This window comes from Chrysemys picta, chromosome 10 (assembly GCF_011386835.1).
Source record: "Chrysemys picta bellii isolate R12L10 chromosome 10, ASM1138683v2, whole genome shotgun sequence".
NCBI lineage: Eukaryota > Metazoa > Chordata > Testudines > Emydidae > Chrysemys > Chrysemys picta.
The window spans coordinates 276,256-298,547 of record NC_088800.1 but is presented as its reverse complement, the minus strand read 5'-3'; the positions used below and the strand labels follow the sequence as shown (position 1 = coordinate 298,547).

The window sequence follows — 22,292 nt, the reverse complement described above, 5'->3', positions numbered from 1 at the left end:
TTTTCTCCCCTTCATGTCTAAATTCATTGAACAGACTGCTTACATCCTCTCTTCAAATTCCATCCCTGGCTATCTCCAATATGGCTTTTTTCTTTCCCCTGCACACCACTATCACCTTTTCCTGGGCTACAGTTCAGAACTGGTACTCCATCCTCATGTGTTAGAAGGATACAAAACAATAAATGGTATGAATGATTCCCATTTATCTCTTCTCATAATAGAAAAAACACGCGGATATAGTTAAACTCAAAGATAGCAGTTTAAAGCTGCTGAGAGGAAAGTTTTGTACAATGTATAACTAATCTGTGAAAAGCAACAGAGGGTCCTGTGGCACCTTTGAGACTAACAGAAGTATTGGGAGCATAAGCTTTCGTGGTTAAGAACCTCACTTCTTCAGAGGCCTCTGAAGAAGTGAGGTTCTTAACCACGAAAGCTTATGCTCCCAATACTTCTGTTAGTCTCAAAGGTGCCACAGGACCCTCTGTTGCTTTTTACAGATTCAGACTAACACGGCTACCCCTCTGATACTAATCTGTGAAACTCTGACTTCTTCAGTGCAATCGTATGTATGGCCTTGGGCAACTCACTTAGCCTGTCTGTCTGTTCCCCATCTGTACAACGGGGTAACAGCATTTCCCTACGGCTGTGGGGTACTGTGAGGGTAAATTCATTAAACATTGTGAGGCATTCAGGTACTTTGATAATGGGGAGCATATAAGGACCTGAGAGAATAAATAAGGGAACATGCTACAGAGCTTAAGTCAACCATTAACTTCCTGCACTCAGGAAGAAACCTGCCCAGAGAGGAAGTTATTGCATAACTTTCTACCCCAGAGTTCCTTGCACTTTCCTCAGAAGTATCCAATATTAGCAGTTATCTGAGACAAGATACTGAATTAGATGTCTCTTCCATTCTTGACCGTTTGTTTTTGTTTCTATATGTCAGTACAATGCTTGTTTCCATATCTGTCGTCAAGTTATTTTAACTGCAGTCTGAATAAGTAGGAGTCTCCCTGCTTTTGGACTTCATGTTGTGATCTGTAGACTGTTGCTACATGGAAGCTGAGCTGCGGGTCCCCTGCCTGTACCCCTTTACAGTCATTTGAGGGATTTAAGCTCATTGGCTTGGTTGTCTTAGCTGGTGAACCAGGCTCCTGTTGTTAAAAGCTGGAGCTACTCTTGTGGAGTAAGAGAAATAACTAAAGCATTAACTGACCTGTGACTTGACTTTATTTTTTTTCTCTCTGCAGTTATTCTTCAGGCCTAATTACTCCTTCTCCTGGTGCCTTTGGATCCCACCCTCTTATCATCCCCAGCAGTCCCACAGAACAGGAAGAAACAAAAGGTAAAACTTCTGTGAATACTGATCTGGTTTTGGCTTTTCCCTATACATACTCCTCCAGCCTGTGTGTGTAGCTTCCTTTAAACACCGCTTAGAATCATTTCCATATTGCAATCTGAGTAACAAGCGCCTCTCCTTCTCCTCCTGCACAGCCCTTCCCCCCAGAGTCTTCAAACTTGATTGATTTCTTAAGTGCACATGCGATTGGCCATTCCCACAGTGGCTCTCCCTGTACCTTTGGGAGAAGGTAGATAGCACATGAAGAGTATGGCATCATCAGCTAGTTTCCCCCTTCTCTTGGTAAGGTGGGGATGCACTGAACATTGGATGCTGAGGGTCAGTTGCCGTTGTGCTCCCTTGGAGGCAAGGCATTCATGTTACAGGATAGGTACTGCAGGGCAGCAGGAATCCCTCTTCTCTTATGTATAAATATATTGCATTGGAGGGGTGGGGAGCCGACACCTAAATTAAAGAATCACTATACCTTAATTCAGACCCCTTGTGCATTATAATACCGTCTTCAATTTTATAATCACATACTACTGGTTTCCACAGGACCCCTGCCTCATTCAGTACACGGAAAGGACAGTGCTCAATGAATGGGTAACTGTTCGATATTTTTCTTATCCTTCTTGTTCAAAATGTGACTCCAGGCCTTATTAAAACATACACTATCCAAACCCTGTTGCTATGGTATATTCATTGTAGCATCTGAGGGCTTCAGACATTATTTTCAGATGATTCTCTTACCTGCACCCATGCAAGGTCAGGTGGTATTATCCCTATTTTACAGATGAAGAACCAAGAAAGTGACATTAAAGCCAAAGTTATCAAGTGTTCACTAATTCTGAGTGCCCAGCTTGAGACGCCTAAAGCTTGATTTTTTTTTTATTTTTATTTTTTAAAATAGTACTTAGCATTTTTTAGCAACTTTCATGTTCAAAGCACAGAATCCCTTGGACTTCACTTACAGTTGAAAAGCTCAGCATTTCCGCAAATGTGGCCCCAGGTGTCTCAAGGTAGGCTCCCAGAAAATTAGAACCACACTACTAGTGACCACTGGTGAAAGGATTGATTTAAGTGATTTGCTCAGGATCTCATAGGAGCTTTGTGGAAAAGGCAGAAGTAGAATCCAGTTCTCTAGGATGACATTCAAATGCCTTAACCATTTGTGGTGGTCTTCATACGTGGGGAGCATTGCCTAGTAATCAGGGGTTTAGGCCCTTTGATCTGCAGAGGGGTTTTTGGTAGGGGAGCTGGGCCTTCCCACTCCAGCCCAGGGCTCTGTAAGGGCAATAAAAGGGTCTGATGCCCAGGAGTGCCTTAAGGCTGCCTTCCCTGGGCCACTTCCTATCATTCCTCTGTTGTCCACAGTTCAGTCTGTACAGGAAAGCGTGAAGGGGGTCAGCTCACTGCATGGCACCTCCTTGTGTCTGGGCATGGCAGCTTTCTCCTTTTTGGGGCATCAGCTGCTTCCTGTCATGCCTTGGACCTCTGGCCAGTTCAGTTCTAAGTCTCTCCCCGTCAGGGGCAGTCTATAAACAAAACACAGAATCAATACACACAAACTGGGTTAGTATGTGAGAGAGGGAAATGCCTCCCTGTCAGAGTTTATGAAAAGTAGGTCCTCTCTTCCCTCGGGGAGGAACCTTCACGCAGCTGTGCATGGGAGATATCCTGCCTTCCCTCAGGAGCTGCAAGGTGTAGGTCCTCTCCCCTGGCCTGCCCACAGGCGAGCTGTTCTGCTCCTTTTAACTTCTTCTCCAGTCTGTGCTGAGCTCAGAGCAGCTCCTGAACCCCTTGTTGCCCAGTGTATGGTTTGTATATGCCATCATACCATGAGACAGTCTTTGTTCTTCCTGCAGTCCCCTTTGTTCACCTTCCAAAGAAGCAGGGATCCTACAGAAAACATCCTCATTTGTTACACAACCCTGTTTCATTCCCTAAGCACCATCCTGCCTGTGCACTGAAGAAGACGGGTCCTATGAAAAAATGGGATTTAAAGTCTGTATTATCATCATGGATCCACAGAAGGGGGCTGAATTAAGGTTGCAAAGTCATGTACTTAGAAGTTAGGAAGTGTAAGTAAGTTTAAGGTTGCAAAGGCAACCTTAAACTTACACTTCCTAACTTCTCAGTACATGACTTTGCTACCTTAGTGTTCTTTTAAGATTTTTTTTAGGGCCCTACCAAATCCACGGTCCATTTTGGTCAATTTCATGGTCCTTGGGTTTTAAAAATCATAAATTTTATGAGTTCAGCTATTTAAATCTGAAATTTCACAGTGTTGTAATTGAAGGGGTCCTGACCCAAAAAGGAGTTTTGTGTCACAAGGTTATTGTAGGGGAGGTTACGGTACTGCTATCCTTACTTCTGCGCTGCTGCTGCTGGCAGTGCTGCCCTCCGAGCTGAGCAGCTGGAGAGCAGCGGCTGCTGGTCGGTAGCCTAGCTCTGAAGCCAGAGCTGCCATCAGCAGTAGCGCAGAAATAAGGGTGGGTGGCATGATGTGGTATTGCCACCCTTATTTCTGCGCTGCTGCTGGTGGGGCACTGCCTTCATAGCTGGGCGCCCGGCCAACAGCTGCCACTCTCTGGCTGCCCAGCTCTGAAGTCAGTGCAGAAGTAAGGGTGCCAATACACCCTTCCCGCCCCCAAATAACCTTGTGACCCTCCCCCTGCAACTCCCTTTTGGGTCCAGACCCCCAATTTGATAAACACTGGTCTCCTCCCGTGAAATCCCTATAGTATAGGGTAAAAGACCAGATTTCATGGTCCGTGATGTGTTTTTCATGGCTGTGAATTTGGTAGGGCCCTAAACATTTTTAATGCAATTTCCCAAGGGGGGTGGTGGTTTTTTTTTAAAGCCAGACAACTGAAAAATGCACAAATTCAATCATATAGATAAATATTGATCCCCTTATAGGTTGTCAGCAGTGTTGGGACCTTTAGTTCCACAACACAGATCTCTACAACTTGAGCTAACTGAATAACTAACTGGTAACAGCAGTAGGCTGTTATCCTCCATGTAGACAATCCACTGGCAGGGGGAGAACACGTGTTTTGCTGGTGAGTTCATGGCTATTTGTTTGACAGCAGAAGAATGTCTTGACTCTGGAATCCTGGGTTCATTTCCAGGCCCTGGAGGGAAATGTTCTCTAATGGTTGGATCTATCTATCCCTGTTTCTTTGCCCCCTCTCCTTCACGTTTTTTCATTGCTTCCTGCTTTTTTCCTCAGTGCTGCCTGGATGCTAATAGAAGACACTGAAAAGAAGGATGATCTAACAGTCATGGTGCTAGCCTAGGACTTGGGGGATCTGGGTTTATTCTCTGCTCTGAGCAAGTCATGTTGGGTAAAATTAAAAAAAAAAAGCCTGTCACTTTTGAAAATGGCATAGGCATGTAGGAGCCTAAAGCCTGTTGACTCAGTAAGATTTAGACTTCTAAGTCCTTTTGAAAATGGCACTTGGAGATCTTTGAAAATTTTACCCTTAGTGTCTCTCTACCTCAGTTCTCCATATGTGACATGGGGATAACATTTCCTTACTGCACAACAGCTGTGTGGGAGAATAATTACATTAAAACTTTTAGGTGCTTGGATGTTCTGATAATGGGGACCATAAAAGACCTACAATAGATCTTAAAATCCTGTGGCTGGAAACTGAAGCTAGATAAATTCAGATTTTTTTTCTATTTGTACTGTAATTAACCCTTGGAACAATTTCCCCAGGGCTGTGGTGGGTTCTCCTGCACTTGGAGTCTTTAGATCAAGATTGGCTGTCTCTTTTCTAAAAGATCTGCTGCTGCCCAACCAGAAGTTACGGGCTGGATGCAAGAATCACTGAGTGCAATTCTCTGGCCTGTGTTATACCAGAGGTCAGAGTAGATGGTCATAACGGTGCCTTTTGGCTTGAAATTCGAGAGAACACTGAAGACACTTTTCCCCCCTGCCCTGTTTTGGTGCCCAGTGCCATAGCAGACCCCAGTCACTGGGAGGAGCCATTGCAGGAAAAATCCTGCACAGCCCTGAAATGGAATGTGCTCAGTTGCTCCGTGGTATGGTGCATGCATGGTTCAGTTGACATTTAGGAGCTGGGTGGGGATGGAGCATGCTCAGTGTGGGAGAATAATGCTGCCAGACTCTACAAACCTTTACTGAGCATGTGCAAACAGATTGTGTCCCTGTTGTCCCCTCCCCCCTCCTCCCCCCCGGGGTTATAACATGGGTACATTTAGGTTTATTTTCGCAGGGATGGCAAAAGGCACATCCCTGACACCAGGTCAAACCCTCTGGCAAATCTCAAGTCCCTTATTCAAAACAGAGATGTGCTAGAATTTCTCTAACAAAATGGTTGCATGAATTTTTTTTACATGGGCAAAACATATTGTTTCCTAGCCTGGTCCTAGGAAATGGCTGAACCATTTTTGTTGATTCTTCCCAAAATAATTCAGCTTGAGGCAGATGCCTCATGAAAAATGTCAACCCAAACTGTTAGTTTTGCAAAGCTATCAGCAACTAAAAACCAGGATCTTTTAATGGAATATGTTAGGCAATCTTAATTTTAAGGTGTTGCTTGCAGCTATAATTAACTTTTTAATTTCCCTCTTTCAAATCAGATGAGCAGATGGATATATCTGCTCCAGCAGAAGGAGGAGACCTTCTACAGGAGAAGCAGAGAGGAGATGAGCCAGTAGAGGTTGGCAATCCACCTCTCCCACCAGGACCGCATGTACTACCACAGGTTTCAACTCCTGTATCCCAAAGCGCCCCAGCCTTTGTTCCTGGATCCTTCCCTATACCATCACAACCAGAGTTTTCCCATGTGGGTATTGAAGTGGAATTTCTCCCCTCAGTTTCTTCCTGTACCATGTTCCCTTAAGTTTTGGTACATGGTTGATTGTAGGGGATTGGTTTCTGGCTCATTCTCTGTACCCTGAGGTGTGGGGTTCTCCTGCTTGGCTGTAGAGATCTTCCTGATCCCCACTAGTTATTCTATGGTATTCTGTTACACCCACCGTGTACCATTGTATTCTTATAAGAAAACTGCAATGTGATTTAAGAGACTCTTATCTGATTTATTCTTGGTGCCTGTTTTTTTAGTCTGTCCTAGGAAACACGTGACATTCTCTTTACAATGTCTTTGGAAGTCTCTTTCTGATTTGCATATCCTATGTCTCAAACTACATCCTTGGGCTAGTCTTCTGCTGGGATATGTCAGTAAAATGGGGGCTGTGAGAGACCTGTCTTTATTATGGAGAGTGAAGCACTGATATTTTGTAGTACTGCATTTAAAACATAGTCTTTTAAGGGCTATAACTAATCATTGCAGTTTTCCTTTAAGAATTTCCTGTCTAATGTCATTTTGGTCTTGCACCTTTTGCTACAGGAAGTGAGCTACCCTTTTTGAATTGTGGACTCATCTGGGGCTTCTTTATGACAAGACTTATTTTCATCCACCTAAGAGCAAGTGATGGTGGGGGTGGGGGGGTTAAGGTTCTATTGGGAGAATTTAACCAGGACACACCAGTTAATAACCTCTCTTCCTGAGGAAAAGGTGACTTTGGTGCTCTGATATTGTGGCTGGTTTGTGCCGTAGAAAAACTTAATAGAACATAGCTTCCTAGCGCCCAGCTGGCAACATACCACCTTTCTTCCTTCCCTGTGTTTATGCTGGGGTGGGGTCATGTGAGATCAAAGAGATATCAATGATCGCACCTCTGACTACACACTCATTTCTTTTGAGATGATGATGATGAATGATGGTTACGTGCCTTCACAGCAGGAGGGCAGTTATTGCTCAGAGAAGTGGAAAATAGTTCCCTTAAAACTTGAGTTTCTGGATGAATTTTCTGTGTCCCTGAACCCAGGTCCCTTACTAGGAGATGGGGCTGCTTGTGTGCTGTTTGGGTGCCTAATGGATGGATCAGATGCCAAGCATGTAGGCTGGCTAGAAGAATGTGAACTATAGAGTTCTTAATTTTTCTTCTCTTTTTATCCTTTTTAGGATATTTTTATTTCAACTCAGAGTCTGGAGGAGAAGCCTAGTGGAGAAGAGAAGGGTGGAGTTTTACCGGGTTCATGTTTGCCAGCAGATGTCTCTGAAACCACAGAGGCTCTGCCAAAGATCCCCACAGGAGATCCTGAATTGTCCTGTAAGCTAGTACTCTCTGCAAGTGAATGCAGTCAGCCCATTAGGACAGAAGGCAACACAAGCTCTCTGAAAACCAACCAAGACAGTGAAAACACACAGACTGAGATGGATTCTACACTGCAAGCTTCAGAGCTGAAACCCTATTCCACAGAAAGTTACAGCATGCAACTAAGGCTGAGTGAGGATAGCCAAGCCCCGCTCAGTGAGAACTGTGAAAAGCTGAAAAGAGAGGCTGTGTGGGCTACAGGAGAACCTACCATTTGTCCTGTTGCTGAAGGTGTAGCAGCAGAAGGGTCTGTAGCACAGATGGCTTGCATTGATCTCACATGTGATTCTGGAAGCCAGACAGCTGCAACTCTGTCTGTTCAGTCTGAGACTTCATCACACACTCTGGGTCAAGAAGCATTGACTGAGATCAAGGAAAAGTTATCAGGAGAGGCGTCTGAGTTTGAAGCAGTCCCTGGGACTCTGTGTGAGGAACAAAGAGGAGAAAGGCAGGCAGAAGAGAAGCAGCTAAATGAAGAGGGATCCTTTGACCCTCTAACTCTGTCCCAGGGGCTGATTCTTCTAAGGGAAACGCAGGAACATGAAGGCCAGGAAGTGATGGAAGTGGAATCCAGTGAGGCTTTTGGCAAAAACTCAGAAAAACTATGTGACCTGAGCCATGGGTTGGTACAGATGGATCTAGAGACCAGGAAAAAAGAAACATCTAAAGATTTTAATGTGGTCACTGAAGTTAAAAGCATGAAGGATCTGTCCCTGAAGGCTGCTCCAGAAGATGTGCCAAAGCTCAGTGAAGTTCCCCCTCAGCCTTTTGTGGGAGAGTCATTGCAACAGCAGGAATTAGCATCATGTGCCAAAAAGTGTCCAGGCAGTCAAGGGAACAGGAGTCAAGCTGAAGGTGACCTGGAATTGAAGCAAGTTCAGAAGGATGAGCAGCCACCTCCAGCTCCTTTAGAGAGAGGGGATGAAGTGCCAGCAACACCGCAGGAGAGCCAGCAGCCACTTCTGATGACCTTGGAGAAGGCAGCGGATATGCCTGAAAAACCATTTAAAACAAGTAATCTGGAGCAGGAAGAGGAGAGGGCAACTGAGCAATCCCCCTGTCTATCCAGTGGTAAGTGATTTAATGTAGTAGTTCTGCTGTCTCTCTGTAATGTGTGTTTGTAAAGCAGAGGAACAGGTTTGTGTAATTCTCAAAGCTTCCCCAGTAGGGCTAATCCCATGCTATCTAAGGGGCATATTGTGTTGCAGTGGTATCTAAGTGTAGAGCTGCTCCAGGACTTGATACTATTTGCATAACGTGCATTTTTTTTCTCCTCTTGGTTCTGCTGATACCATCCTCAACACTAAGGTAACTTCTGCGGGTTCCCATTTCCTTCTTTCCTAACCACTCCCTCACTGTATTATTCTGGGATTCTGTTGCCACACAACCTTGAAAACACAGAACACTCTCACACTGGCAAATGCTCAAGGATTTTTAAGACTTAGTGCTTTTGTTCCTAGTGAAAAAATTAAGCACGGAAGGGAGGGGACTCCTGTGGGAGTCTCATAGACTTTAATGTCAGAAGGGACCATCACGATCACCTAGTCTGACCTTTGACCTGCAGTATGCAGGAGAACCTCACCCACGCCTGAAATAAACCCCTAACCTCTGGCTGAGTTACTGAAGTCCTCAAATGATGATTTAAAGACTTCAAGTTACAGAGAATTCACCATTTACACTAGTTTAAACCTGCAAGTGACCCATGCTAGAGAAGGTGAAAAACCCCAGGGTCTCAGCCAATCTGACCTGGGGGAAAATTCCTTCCCAACCCCAAATATGGCAATCAGTTAGACCTTGAGCTTGTGGGCAAGATCCACCAGGCAGATACCTGGGAAAGAATTCTCTGTAATAACTCAGAGCCCTCCCCATCCAGTGTCCCATCTCCAGCCTTTGGGGATTTTTGCTACTGGCAGTTGCCGATGGGCCACATGCCATCGTAGGCAATCCCATCATACCATCCCCTCCATAAACTTATCAAGCTCAGTCTTGAAGCCAGTTAGGATTTTTACCCCCACTGCTACCCTTGGAAGGCTGTTCCAGAATTTGCCTCCTCTGATGGTTAGAAACCTTCATCTAATTTCGAGCTTAATATTGTGGATGGTCAATTTATAGCCATTTGTTCTTGTGTCCACCTTGATGCTTAACTTAAATAACTCCCTCTTCCTCCCTGGTATTTATCCCTCTGATGTATTTATAGAGAGCAATCATATCTCCAGGCCTCTCTCTATTGCTTTCATAGTAGTCTCTTTGCATTTTCATGTTGAGTTTCTTTTCTTGTTGGGAAGAAAAGAGTAACTTTGAGGTAGATGAAGCTCCCACTAAGACTAGGCAGTGAAGGGGGGCTTGTAGGAGAGAGATAATGGAATCACCATGGTTTGGAAAGGCTGTATCACCAATACCAACACTGCTCCTGGCTCCTCCATCTGCAACTGTGTTCAGACAGGTTTCAGAGCAGCAGCCGTGTTAGTCTGTATCCGCAAAAAGAACAGGAGTACCTGTGGCACCTTAGAGACTAACACATTTATTAGAGCATAACAAATTATAAATGTGTTAGTCTCTAAGGTGCCACAAGTACTCCTGTTCTTTTTGTATTCAGACAGAGAACCTGACCATGGATGCCTCTACCCAAGTCTTGGTGTGGATTTGCAGAGGCTGTGACCTTTATTTCCCCATCATAGAAAGCCAGGCTAGCCAGAGCATGCAGTGTGGCAGGTGCCTAGTGGTAGAATCTCTCAGGCAGCAGATGGAAGAGCCACAGGAGGAGGTGGCCAAGCTCAAGAGCATCCATGCACATCAGAAACTCATTGAAAATATGTATATGGAGACCTGCAAGGTTAAGGAAGCAATCCAACTGGAGAGGACTTTGGAGTATAGAGCTAAAATTCAGAGGGATCTTGATAAAATTGGAGAACTGGGCTATAGACGACAAAATGAAATTCAACAAAGACAAATATAAGGTGCTACACTTAGGGAAGAAAAAACAAATGCACAAATACAGAATGGGGGACAACTGGTTTGGCAGCAGCACTGCTGAGAAGGATCTGGGAGTTGTGGTGGATCACAACCTTGACATGAGTCAGCAATACAATGCTGTTGCAAAAAAAGCAAATGCAATTTTGGGTTGCATTAAAATAGACCTAGTATGCAAGTCACAGGAAATGATAATATCGCTCTACTTGTTGCTGGTTAGGCCTCAGCTGGAGTACTGTGTCCAGTTATGGTCACCGATGTATAGAAATGATGTAGAGAAACTGGAAAAGATCCAGAGGCGAGTGACAAAGATGGCCAAAGGGATGGAATGCAGGCCATATGAGCAAAGTCTGAAAGACCTGGGTATCTTTAATTTGGAAAAGAGGAGATTAAGGGCGGGACATGATAGTGGTCTTCAAATACCTGAAAGGCTGCCATAAACACAATGGAGAAAAACCTGTTTTTTCTCTTTCCACAGGCAGGACAAAAGGCAATGGGTTCAAACTATAGCAGTTTTAGATTAAATCTCAGGAAAAACTTCCTAACAGTGAGAACAGAACAAACTGTCTAGAGAAGTCGTGGAAGCTCCTTCGTTGGAGGTTTTCAAAAAGAGGCTGAATAGCCATCTGTCTTGGGTGGTTTAGACTCAACAAATCTTGTATCTTGGCTGGGGGTTAGACTAGATGATTCTTGCGGTCCCTTCTAGACCTGTGGTTCTAAGATTCATCCACGTGGGCACTAATGATACTGCGAAGTATGATCCTGAGCAGATCAGAAGTTGACTACAGTGTGCTGGGAGTGAGGGAGAAGGATTTGGGGGTTCAGGTGAAGATCTCATCAAACCTTCTGATCAAGGGTAGGGGTCTGGGCAGGGACAGACACATTCTGCTGGTGAATACGTGGATGGTGTTACCAGGAGGGCTGCAGCTTCCTCCACCACGGGATTCTGTTCTGAGAAGGACTGCTGAGCAGAAACGGGGTCCACCTATCAAAGAAGTGCCAGGGTATCTTTGGATACAGGCTGGCTAACCAAGTGAGGCAGGCTTTAAAATAGGTTTGATGGGGGCAGAACACAAAAGCCCACAAGTAAGTCCAGAACATGGATACCTGGGAGAAGAGTCACAATCCCAGGAGAACATAGGCAATGATAGCAGGAACAAAGGCAAGACAAGGGAATATGGAAGGGAATACTGATGAACGTCTTAGATGTCTATGCATTGAATAAACAGTATAAATAATAAACAGGAAGAACTAGAAATACTAATGAATAATCACAATTATAATATAATTGTTATCAGAGACTTTATGGGATAATTCACATGACTGGAATATTAACCAGATGTCCTGATTTTATAGGGACAGTGACAGTATTTGGGGCTTTGTCTTATACAGGTGCCTATTACTCCCCACCCTCATCTCTATTTTTCAGACTGGCTATCTACCTAGTCAAGATAGAAATGGGAGGCAGACCTGTTGAATGTCTCTGGGTAAGGATAAAAGGGGTAAAAAACCAAGAGTGATGTCATGGGGTTTACTATAGACCACCTAACTAAGAAGAAGAATAGACAAAGGTGGTGGATTTTTTTTTTTTTTTAAACTAACACAAAATCATCCAAAGCACAGGACTTGATGGTGGTCGGGGACTTGAACTACACAAATATCAGTTGGGAAAATAATACAGCAGAGCACAGATTATCCAACAAGTTCTTGGAAAACATTGGAGACAACTTTTTATTCCAGAACATGGAGAAAACAACTAGAGAAGAGGCTATTCTTGATTTCATTCTGACATGTAGGGTCAAACTGGTTGAGAATTTGAAGGTGCAAGGCATCTTGGGTGAAAGCGATCATTTCATGATTGAGTTCATGATTCTAAAAACCTTCACAATGATTTTCTGGGTAGATGAGCCACTATGTGCTTTGTAGGCTCATCCATTATAGCAATATGTATATTGCTGTGATCATGGCAGATCTTACAATGTGGCATAATTCTGTTGAGCTAAATTAACTGCTCAGCAGGAAGGTATATGTTGGTGAATCATCTGGCAAATTCAGATAGGGCAGTCTGGGACCTGGACCAATGATATTGGACTAGATAAATTCCATCCCCTGGGGATGAGTGGCCCCTGCAGGATTGTCCCCTAAAGCTTGTTCTGCATTGTTTGTTCAGGTGATTAGTCTTTTTAGGTCTGCTCTTAAAAAAAATATATATATATATTATATATATTACACATAAAGTAGTAATCTCACTGTCAAATTTTCCTATGTTGTAGCCAGGGTGGTCCCAGGGTATTAGAGAGACAATGTAGGTGAGGTTATAAGTTGGTCCAATGAAAGATATTACTTCACCCATCTTGTGTCTTTTAAGACATTCAGCTTAAATTTCCCTTGCTTAACTTCAGCCCATAACTGCTCACTACTCTAAATCGTGCCACTCCCTCTTTGTTTTCCAAAGACTTGAATAGCTTTATATCTTTCTCTTCTCTCTCACTTCCTCCATCAATCTTCAATTGGCCAAGATATACTAATTTCTTTGAATCTTTCCTAGTCAGTCTGTTTAGCCCCTTAATCAATTTTGTTGCTGTTCTCTAATAAATTACTTATGTACATTTTCCTTCCTTTTTTTTTTTTGGTTGCCTTTTATGGCATCTTTAACTTCTACCCGAGAGCTTTTCCAACTTCTTTTATATTCTTTTTGGCTCTCTCCCCTTTTCCTCAGTTATTGTGACATGGAACACTAACTACTGAGAATATGTGACCCTCCTTGGAAAGGTCAAGGAAAGGTATACCTACACTGCAATTAAAAACGTGCCTGGCCAGTGCCAACTGACTGAGGCTAGCAGGACTCTGGCTAAGGGGCTGTTTAATTGCGTTGTGGACTCGGGCTGCAGCCCAGGCTCTAAGATTCTGCAAAGTGGTAGGGTCTCAGACTTTGGACTGCAATCCGAGCCCAAACATCTGTGTCACAGTTAAACATCCCTTTAGCCCAAGCTCTGCTAGCCCAAGCCAGCTGGTATGCGCCAGCCACTGGTTTTTAATTGCAGTGTAGGCATCCCCGAAGTGGCAGACTTCCTTGTGCCTGAACAGAAGCTGTAAGTCCAAGTGTTCGAGGGAAGTTTGGATGAAATGAAATCACTGAACATTACTTGTGTGTGTCTTCAATACCAAACTTGGTGAAAAGTTTGAAAAACATGACCACATAATAGGATGGAACAATCCAGTGAATGAGAAGAGACTTCTGGAGTTTGAAAGTATGATGAAGATCATAAGCACATTATTTAGTGAGATGGAATAGAGACATGGAGAAGTGTTATGTCTGTGGATATTCGATTGGGGGTAGAATATGGAAATTCATAGATTCCAAGGCCAGAAGGGACTGTTGTGATCCTCTAGTCTGACTACCTGGATAACAAGGCGACGGAACTTCCCCAAAATAATTCCTAGAACAGATCTTTTAGAAAAACATAGTCTTGATTTTTGAAAATTTTCAGTGATGGAGAATCCCCCATGGCCCTTGGTAAACTGTTTCAATAGTTAATTACCTTCGTTGTTAAAAATGTACATGTTATTTCCAGTCTGAATTTGTCTCCCATTAACTTCTCTAATTCTTTTTTGAACCCAGTTATATTTTTGGCCTTCACAACATTCCCTGGCAATGAGTTCCACAGGTTGACTCTGCATTGTGTGAAGAAGTACTTCCTTAAGTTTGTTTTAAACTGGCTGCCTATTAATTTCATTAGATGACCCTGGTTCTTGTTTTATGATAAAATGTTAAATAACATAGGACCAAGAACTGATCCTTATGTGACCTCACTAGAAACACACCCGTTTGATGATTCCTAGTTTGCAATTACATTTTGAGACCTACCAGTTAGCCATCTTTTAATCTGTTTAAGGGGATAGAAGTGGATGTGGGGAGCAGTAGACATGATATATCTGGATTTTAGTAAGCTTTTGATGCAGTCCCATATGATGTTCTTATGAGCAAACTAGGGAAATATGATTTAGATGAAATTACCATAAGGTGGGTGCACAACTGGTTGGAAGACCATACTAAGAGTAGTTATCAATGATTTACTGTCAGACTGGTTTCTCACTTCTCAATCAATCAGTAGCATACTTACCAACTTCCTTTCCTAAGCCTCAGACTCATAAGGATGAGGAGGGACTTAACACGTAGGATGTCAGGAAAGTGTTAGCTTTTCACTTGGACAGGACTAAATCGTTTAGATCATCTTCACAACAGTTCGTGATAGTCACGGATAAGATCCAGTCTCATCTCAACGAATCTCGTGTTAGATTTCCTCCTGCATATGTTTGTGTTACAACGTTGCCAGTGTAACTACACTAACCAGAGTGAGACTGCCCTCAATGAGATCACAAGCATCTTCTGTAACATTTCTAGCTCAAATACCTATACAGGATGTTTTTAGAGCTGCAACTTGGTCATCAGTATATTCTTTTGCATCTCATTGTGCCGTCTCTCAACAGGCTAGAGACAATGCCAAATTTGGAGGTCCTTCAATCATTATTTAGGTAGACTCCGATCCCACCTCCAGATTGAACTGCTTTTGAGTCCCCTGAAATGGAATGGACATGTGCAATCAATTGTAGAAAAAAAGGTTACTAACTTGATCTGTAACCGTTGTTCTTTGAGATGTGCTGTGCATGTCCGTTCCACGACCCCCCTCCTTCCCCTCTATACTGGAGTCTGTCTGGTAAGAGGAAACTAAGCAGGGTTGGGGAAAGCTCCACCCTTTATACCATCGTGCAGCACTAGGAGGAAGCGGAGGGCTATGCACTGCTCTGATGGGTACTGCTAAAGGAAAAATCTCAGCTGACACATTGGGTGTGCACACCTTGAGTGGACTGGACATGTGCAACACATCTTGGAGAATAACATTACAGAACAGTATCAGAGGGGTGGCAGTGTTAGTCTGGATCTGTAAAAAGCATCAGAGTCCTGTGGCACCTTATAGACTAACAAATGTGTTAGAGCATAAGCTTTCGTGGGTGAGTACCCACTTCGTCAGACGCATGTAATGGAAATTTCCAGAGGCAGGTATAAATATGCAGGCAAGAATCAGTCTAGAGATAACGAGGTTAGTTCAATCAGGGAGGATGAGGCCCTCTTCTAGCAGTTGAGATGTGAACACCAAAGGAGGAGAAACTGCTTTTGTAGTTGGCTAGCCATTCACAGTCTTTGTTTAATCCTGAGCTGATGTGTCAAATTTGCAAATGAACTGAAGCTCAGCAGTTTCTCTTTGAAGTGTGACCCTGAAGTTTTTTTGCTGTAGGATGGCTACCTTTAAATCTGCGATTGTGCGTCCAGGGAGGTTGAAGTGTTCTCCTACAGGTTTTTGTATATTGCCATTCCTAATATCTGGCTTGTGTTCATTTATCCTTTTACATAGGGACTGTCCAGTTTGGCCAATGTACATAGCAGAGGGGCATTGCTGGTACATGATGGCTTATATAACATTGGTGCACGTCCAGGTGAATGAACTGGTGATATTGTAGCTGGTCTGGTTAGGTCCTGTGATGGTGTCGCTGGTGTAGATATGTGGGCAGAGCTGGCATCGAGGTTTGTTGCATGGATTGGTTCCTGAATTAGAGTTACTATGGTGCGGTGTGTGGTTGCTAGTGAGAATATGCTTAAGGTTGCCGGGTTGCCTGTGGGTGAGGATTGGCCTGCCTCCCAAGGTCTGTGAAAGTGAGGGATCATTGTCCAGGATGGGTTGTAGATCGCTGATGATGTGTTGGAGCGGTTTAAGCTGAGGACTGTAGGCGATGGCCAGTGGAGTTCTGTTGGTTTCTTTCTTGGGCTTGTCTTGCAGTAGGAGGTGTCTGGGTACACTTCTGGCTCTGTTGATTTGTTTCCTTATTTCCTCATGTCAGTTTTGAGAGTGCTTGGTGAAGATCTTGTAGGTGTTGGTCTCTGTCTGAGGGGTTGGAGCAAATGTGGTTGTACCTCAGCGCTTGGCTGTAGACGATGGATTGTGTGGTGTGTCTGGGATGGAAGCTGGAGGCATGAAGGTAGGCATAGCGGTTGGAGGGTTTTCGGTATAGGGTGCTGTTAATGTGACCGTCACTTATTTGTACCGTGGTGTCTAGGAAGTGAACCTCCTGTGTAGATTGGTCCACGCTGAGGTTGATGATGGGGTGGAAGCTGTTGAAATCATGATGGAATTCTTCCAGAGTCTCCTTCCCATGGGTCCAGATGATGAAGATGTCGTCAATGTAGCGTAGGTAGAGAAGGGGCGTGAGTGGACGAGAGCTGAGGAAGTGTTCCAGGTCAGCCATAAAAATGTTGGCATATTGTGAGGCCATGCGGGTTCCCATAGCAGTGCCACTGGTCTGGAGGTATATATTATCACCAAATTTGGAATAATTGTGCGTGAGGATAAAGTCACAGAGCTCAGCAACCAGTTTTGCTGTGTCATCATCGGGGATACTGTTCCTGACAGCTTGTATTCTATCCGTGTGTGGGATGTTTGTGTAGAGAGCCTCCACATACATGGTAGCTAGGATGATGTTTTCTGGAAGATCACCAATGCATTGTAATTTTCTCAGGAAATCGGTGTCACGGAGATAGCTGGGAGTGCTGGTGGCATAGGGTCTGAGTAGAGAGTCCACATATCCGGACAATCGTTCAGTGAGAGTGCCAATTCCAGAGATGATGGGGCGTCCAGGATTTCCAGGTTTGTGGATCTTGGGTAGTAGATACCCTTAGAACCCCGGTTGGGGTTATTCTATGTTGATTTGTTCCTGTGTTAGTGTAGGGAGTGTCCTGAGTAGATGGTGCAGTTTCTTAGTGTATTCCTCAGTGGGATCTGAGGAAAGTGGCCTGTAGAATTGGGTATTGGAGAGTTGTCTGGCAGCCTCCTTTTGGTAGTCAGACCTGTTCATGATGACAACAGCACCTCCTTTATCACCCTCTTTGATTATAATGTCAGGGTTGTTTCTGAGGCTATGGATGGCATTGCGTTCTGCACGACTTACGTTATGAGGCAAGCAATGTTGTTTTTCCACAATATCTGCCTGTGCATGTCGGCGGAAGCATTTTATGTATAGGTCCAGACTGTCATTTTGACCCTCAGCAGGAGTCCATGTGGAGTAGTTCTTCTTGTGTTGTTGGTGGGAGTGTATCAGTGAGTTGTTCAGTGTCATCTTGTGTCGGTGGAACACATCCGCACTAGCAGCTCTTGCATCAACACAGAGAGCAGTGCACCGTGGTTAGCTATCCCACTGTGCAACTGGCCACAGGGTGCTTTTGAGGGGTTGCAATGCCTTATGGGGGCAGGTACAGCATCACGTGATGGTTTCTCAATCCCATCGTTCCATGGCCATCCTACTAGGTTGCCTGCCGCTTTTCAATTGCCCTGGTAACCTGCGAGCCAGCCATCTGTCAGAAAGCCTGGATCCTGCACTGTGTTCAATATTGTGCTGTGCATTATGAACACAAGGCTATAAGGATGGGTGTTTGGCTGGGGGATGCCTTCAAGGAGCATATTAACACTGTGCCACAGTAACGTGTGGTGTTGTAGTATGCCGAGCCTGGCATTGTTATTTTGCACCATGCTAGGAACCATGTAATGATTGCTGTGTGTGTCTGAAAAGTAACACATTGCAAGTCACTTTTTAAAGTAGCACTCGGTAATATTCTCAACTGACATTGCTGAACGCTAACACACTTTTGTGGACTTCCTGTGTTAGTGTGTGTGGGAGAATGTGTGTGTTGCGGGAGAGTGTGGCACGCTCTCTTTAAGTTCAGACAGCAGCCAGAAGCAACCAATCCTGAGCCAGAAACTGGTGCACAGACAGCTGGTGTCCACCTGTCCTCCCACCACGGCGCCCAAGGGGGGTGGAAGGAAACGGGGACTGCAGCCTGACATCAGTCCCCACCTCCCTCCTTGGCTCTGCACAGCACATCAGGGGTCTCTTTCCCCGTCCCCTCCCGCTTGCAGCAATCTGTCCGTCCTGCCTGCTGCTGTGATCCTAGGGCAGGGGAGAGCAGGATTCCATGTTAATGTTGTGATTCCTTCAGAGTTCTCCCACAGCCTCCTTTCCCCACAGACCCAGGAGATGCACCCTCCCTTGTAGTACAGGCAGGAGTGTGTGTGCTGCTGGGAGGCAGCATGCTCAGCTGGGAAGTAGCTATGTGAACTGTCCAAGCTGAGAAGGTTCAAAACTTCCTGGGGCTTTGAAAGGGGAGGGGTACATACTTGTGTAGCTGGGTGCAGGGTAGCGGAGTTCAAAACAGTGAGCAGAGCAGTCACGGTGCCGCATTGTGGGATGCCTCCTGGAGGCCAGTTACAGCAGTGTAACGGATGCAGTGTCTGCACTGATGCTTTGTCGATCTAAATTGGTTTTAATTTGTCGGCAAAGCAGGAGAGTTTTGTCGCTGGGAGGAGCATTGTAGTGTGTATACCTCCATTGTTTTATCGACAAAAGCTGCCTTTTGCTGACAAAACTGTGTCGTGTAGACAAGGCCTTAATCAACCATCCTTAATTCTTCTCAAAGCATTTTAACAACTTTTTTATAGTTGTTGAGTATAAAAGTCAAATATGAAGAACTCTTAGTAATGGAACAATAACTTTCTTGAATTTCTTATGCTTCATTAGCCTTGCTGCACTCAGTTCAGTTTGCAAGAAGGTTTGAATAGCTTTTCTGAATCTAAATGTGACTTAAACATTTATTTTTAAAAAACTAAATAACTTTTATTTGAGAAAAGAGACTTACCGTTCAGGGGATTATCGTGTCATTCCACTCCTGAAAGCCAGGTCATCAGGGCTCCATTTGTTCTGCGACACAGTGACATCAGATTCTATGGTAGCAACCCCTTATGCCGTGACAGCCTTAAATTATTCAATTGCCATCAAATATGCATTGTTTCTGGTACTTCCCCATCCCTAGCAAGCTATGCCTTGTAGTTGAAAATCCTAAATAATATAAAATTAGTTGGTCATTTTTCAACAATGTTTTTTTTTCTCAGTTTATTTCCCTCAGATTTCTCTATCCAGGGAAACTTTTGTGGCTGTGCTCTCTAACTCTTTTAAATGCCAAGCTGTCACTTCTCAGAAATGTGTTTAGACCTCTGTAGAGGGCAGCCAGCTGTTATGTAAGTTTAAGATTTGTAAAGCTTTCTGCACTTGTTCAAAATAGTGCTTTATCTTCAGAGTATTATTTCAAGCTTCTCCTTCATTCCCACACAGCTCTTCCAATGCACTTCAGTCGTAATCTGCATTCCTGCCCTCTCTTCTTCCACCCTTTTATCTGTTAGTGCTGGGCATACCTTGAACATAACACTCCTTTCTACACATTACAAAACCACTACCTACATTTGCATAATTAATCTCTCCTGAAGCTATGGTAGTGGCCCAAGTCTCCCACTGGGGAATTCTTTCTGGGATGACAGATTTGTAGGGTAGAAAGACATGAGTTGTGAAGACCTTAGATTCAGAAAAGCTATTCAGTGGAGTGATCGGTTTGAGATCAGTAACTTATTTACTGCAGAAGGAGGGTGAACTCTTCCCCATCCCTAGTGATCTCCAGTGCTCTCCACAAATATTCAGGTACAGACCTCTCCTGCAGATCACTAATTCTGCGTCTCTCTTTAAGGAACGCTGTTTCATTTCACTTTGCCAAAGGAAGGTGATGTCATTCAGCCCTTGACCAGTGTGACCCCGTCTCTTATTGGGCAGCTTAAAATGGGACCCAGAAGACACAGCACTCCTATTGGTGAGTTTGAATAGAATGGCCTCGTTTTGAAATTGGAGCAGATTTGGAAGCTGACTTGAGTCTTGATACAGATCTTGATTAAAGCCTTAAACCTAATTTAGGAGCTGGCATTGGCTGGCCCTGTGCTGTGAGCAGGGCATGTTCACCTGTCACAATTTCCCATTGGTACTCTGACCCTGGTCACTCACTCATCCAACCAAACATTTCCCCCTTTATATGTAGTCTCTATTGTACCACAGGTGGGTGTGTCATAGGCTCCTGACAATAGGACTCAAAAGGCCCTCTTAGTCCAAATCTTTCCCTTTTGCTAAGGCAAGATTATCTCCTATGTATACTGTTTTTGCCTCTTCAGGCAGCATCCTAAGTGATGTCTGACTTAGCAGTTGACTTCTATAGTGGTGTCTGTAGTGGATGATGGAACTAGTTGGCCTTTGACTAAGGCTGTTGTCACCACTACAGAACTGAATCCCTGAGACATTCTTAAGGGCAGCCTGATAGGAATGTCCACTGCTATGCTATTTGCCACTGAAGCATACAATTGGCACCACTTCTAGGCACCCACGGGGAGCTGAACCCAATGCAGCAAAGACTACGCTGGCCATTTTCACTTTTGTATTTTGTGCCTTCTTTCCTTCCTCATTTTAGTGGATGGCAGCTGCCCAAATAGAACCATAGTAACCAGCGATGTCACAGCAGAGGGCAGTATTGGGACCAATGATGTCACTGTGGAGAGCGCTATGGCATCAGCAGATGTGTTGGAAGAGTGTGAAAAGGGGGATTCTGGTGCAGCTCTTGAGGCTGATGGAAAACTCTGTCTTCGAATGAGCCTTGCTACCCCTGTGAGCGAGGAGAGTGAGGGGAGTCTGCCCTTCAGTCTGGAAAGTAAGGGAATGGAAAACTGGGGAATATGTAGGTTCTGACTGTCTCCTCACCCTGGGATACCCCACCCAATGCCAGTCACTTGACAAGGGCTTGGAATTAGCTTCATTTGGAGAGCTGCTGGCCGCCTCTCACAGGAATCCTTTTTTTAGTTCCCTTGCACAGTAACTTCTAAGAAAATAGTGTGTCTTGCAGCTGAGAGGGGTGTAGAGACCCACTTGGATGGGGGAGGTGAGCTCGTGTCTCATTGCTATTGCAGTGAAGCAGAGGCACTTCCAGGTGGAGAGAGACGTTCCTAGGGCAGGGAGCTAGGTTTGTGTGTTTCAGCAGAGTTGGGGGGCAATTAGGAGATGTGATCCCAGTCGGTTATCTTGAGAAAAGTGTAACTTCAGTATCTGAATGCTGCTCTTATGCTCAATCTATGTAATATACTTAAGTATTCATACAGGCTGGGGGTTGCAGTGAGAAGCTGGGGGGATGGGATGGTTTCATAGCTATCTTCTCTCCTGTTGCTCAACCCCTCTAACTGCAGAGCTCATGGGCGCAGGGAGGCTGTTCAGTTGTGATGCTAACAGGATTCTTTCTCCCCTCCCCCATCTCTTTCAGAGCCTGCAGCCAGTGAAAGGAAAAATGGATCCTCTGCTGTTGCTGGGGCTGTTGCCAGGTAACTGATGCTTGTTGCCAAGCAAAGCGGTTGAATGCAAAGTTCTTGGTAATGAGAGAAATGATAATCTACCAACAGCAGGAAAAATAAATGAAAATGAGACCCAGCAGCATGGAGCTGGCTCAGCCACTGCTTCTGCCTTAACTCTTTGGCACCTGCACTGAAGCTTCTGGTGCAGGGCTCTTGCCTTGGTTCAGGTGCCCCCACCTGCCATTTTATTCTGGCCCGGGGGCTTCCTGCTAACTTCCTGCCTTCCTTGGCCCCACGAGGCCCTGGCAAGAGTGGAGGGGCTAAAATGGTGGCCCACCAGGATTTGGTTGTGACAGATTCTGATAGTTTGGGGCAGGGAGGAAATCCTGAAATAAGTGCTATTAAGAGACCTTTGCCACAGAATTGCATGCTTTGTGTGAGCATTGCCATCACTCATTTTTCTGAGAGTGGGGAAGCTTTCTAGCTGTGTGGTGAGTTTGACCTCTCAAGTGTGATGCGAGCTTGTCATC

The 22,292-nt window shown here is 44.6% G+C and overlaps 1 protein-coding gene across 16 annotated transcripts in view; it reads left to right on the top strand.

The window, feature by feature from the left end:
* The window catches only part of TP53BP1 (tumor protein p53 binding protein 1), a 68,570-nt gene that overhangs the window by 10,588 nt on the left and 35,690 nt on the right, over positions 1 to 22,292 (top strand). For all 16 annotated transcript variants that reach the window (XR_010590897.1, XR_010590895.1, XR_010590896.1 and 13 more), the window contains 6 exons: positions 1,251 to 1,345; positions 5,957 to 6,162; positions 7,345 to 8,608; positions 20,130 to 20,249; positions 20,895 to 21,131; positions 21,735 to 21,792. Coding sequence is in view for 13 of the 16 variants with exons in the window: in XM_065559042.1 (XP_065415114.1) it covers positions 1,251 to 1,345; positions 5,957 to 6,162; positions 7,345 to 8,608; positions 20,130 to 20,249; positions 20,895 to 21,131; positions 21,735 to 21,792 (1,980 nt within the window). In the remaining 3 variants the exon portion in view is untranslated. The remainder of the gene's footprint in view (positions 1 to 1,250; positions 1,346 to 5,956; positions 6,163 to 7,344; positions 8,609 to 20,129; positions 20,250 to 20,894; positions 21,132 to 21,734; positions 21,793 to 22,292) is intronic.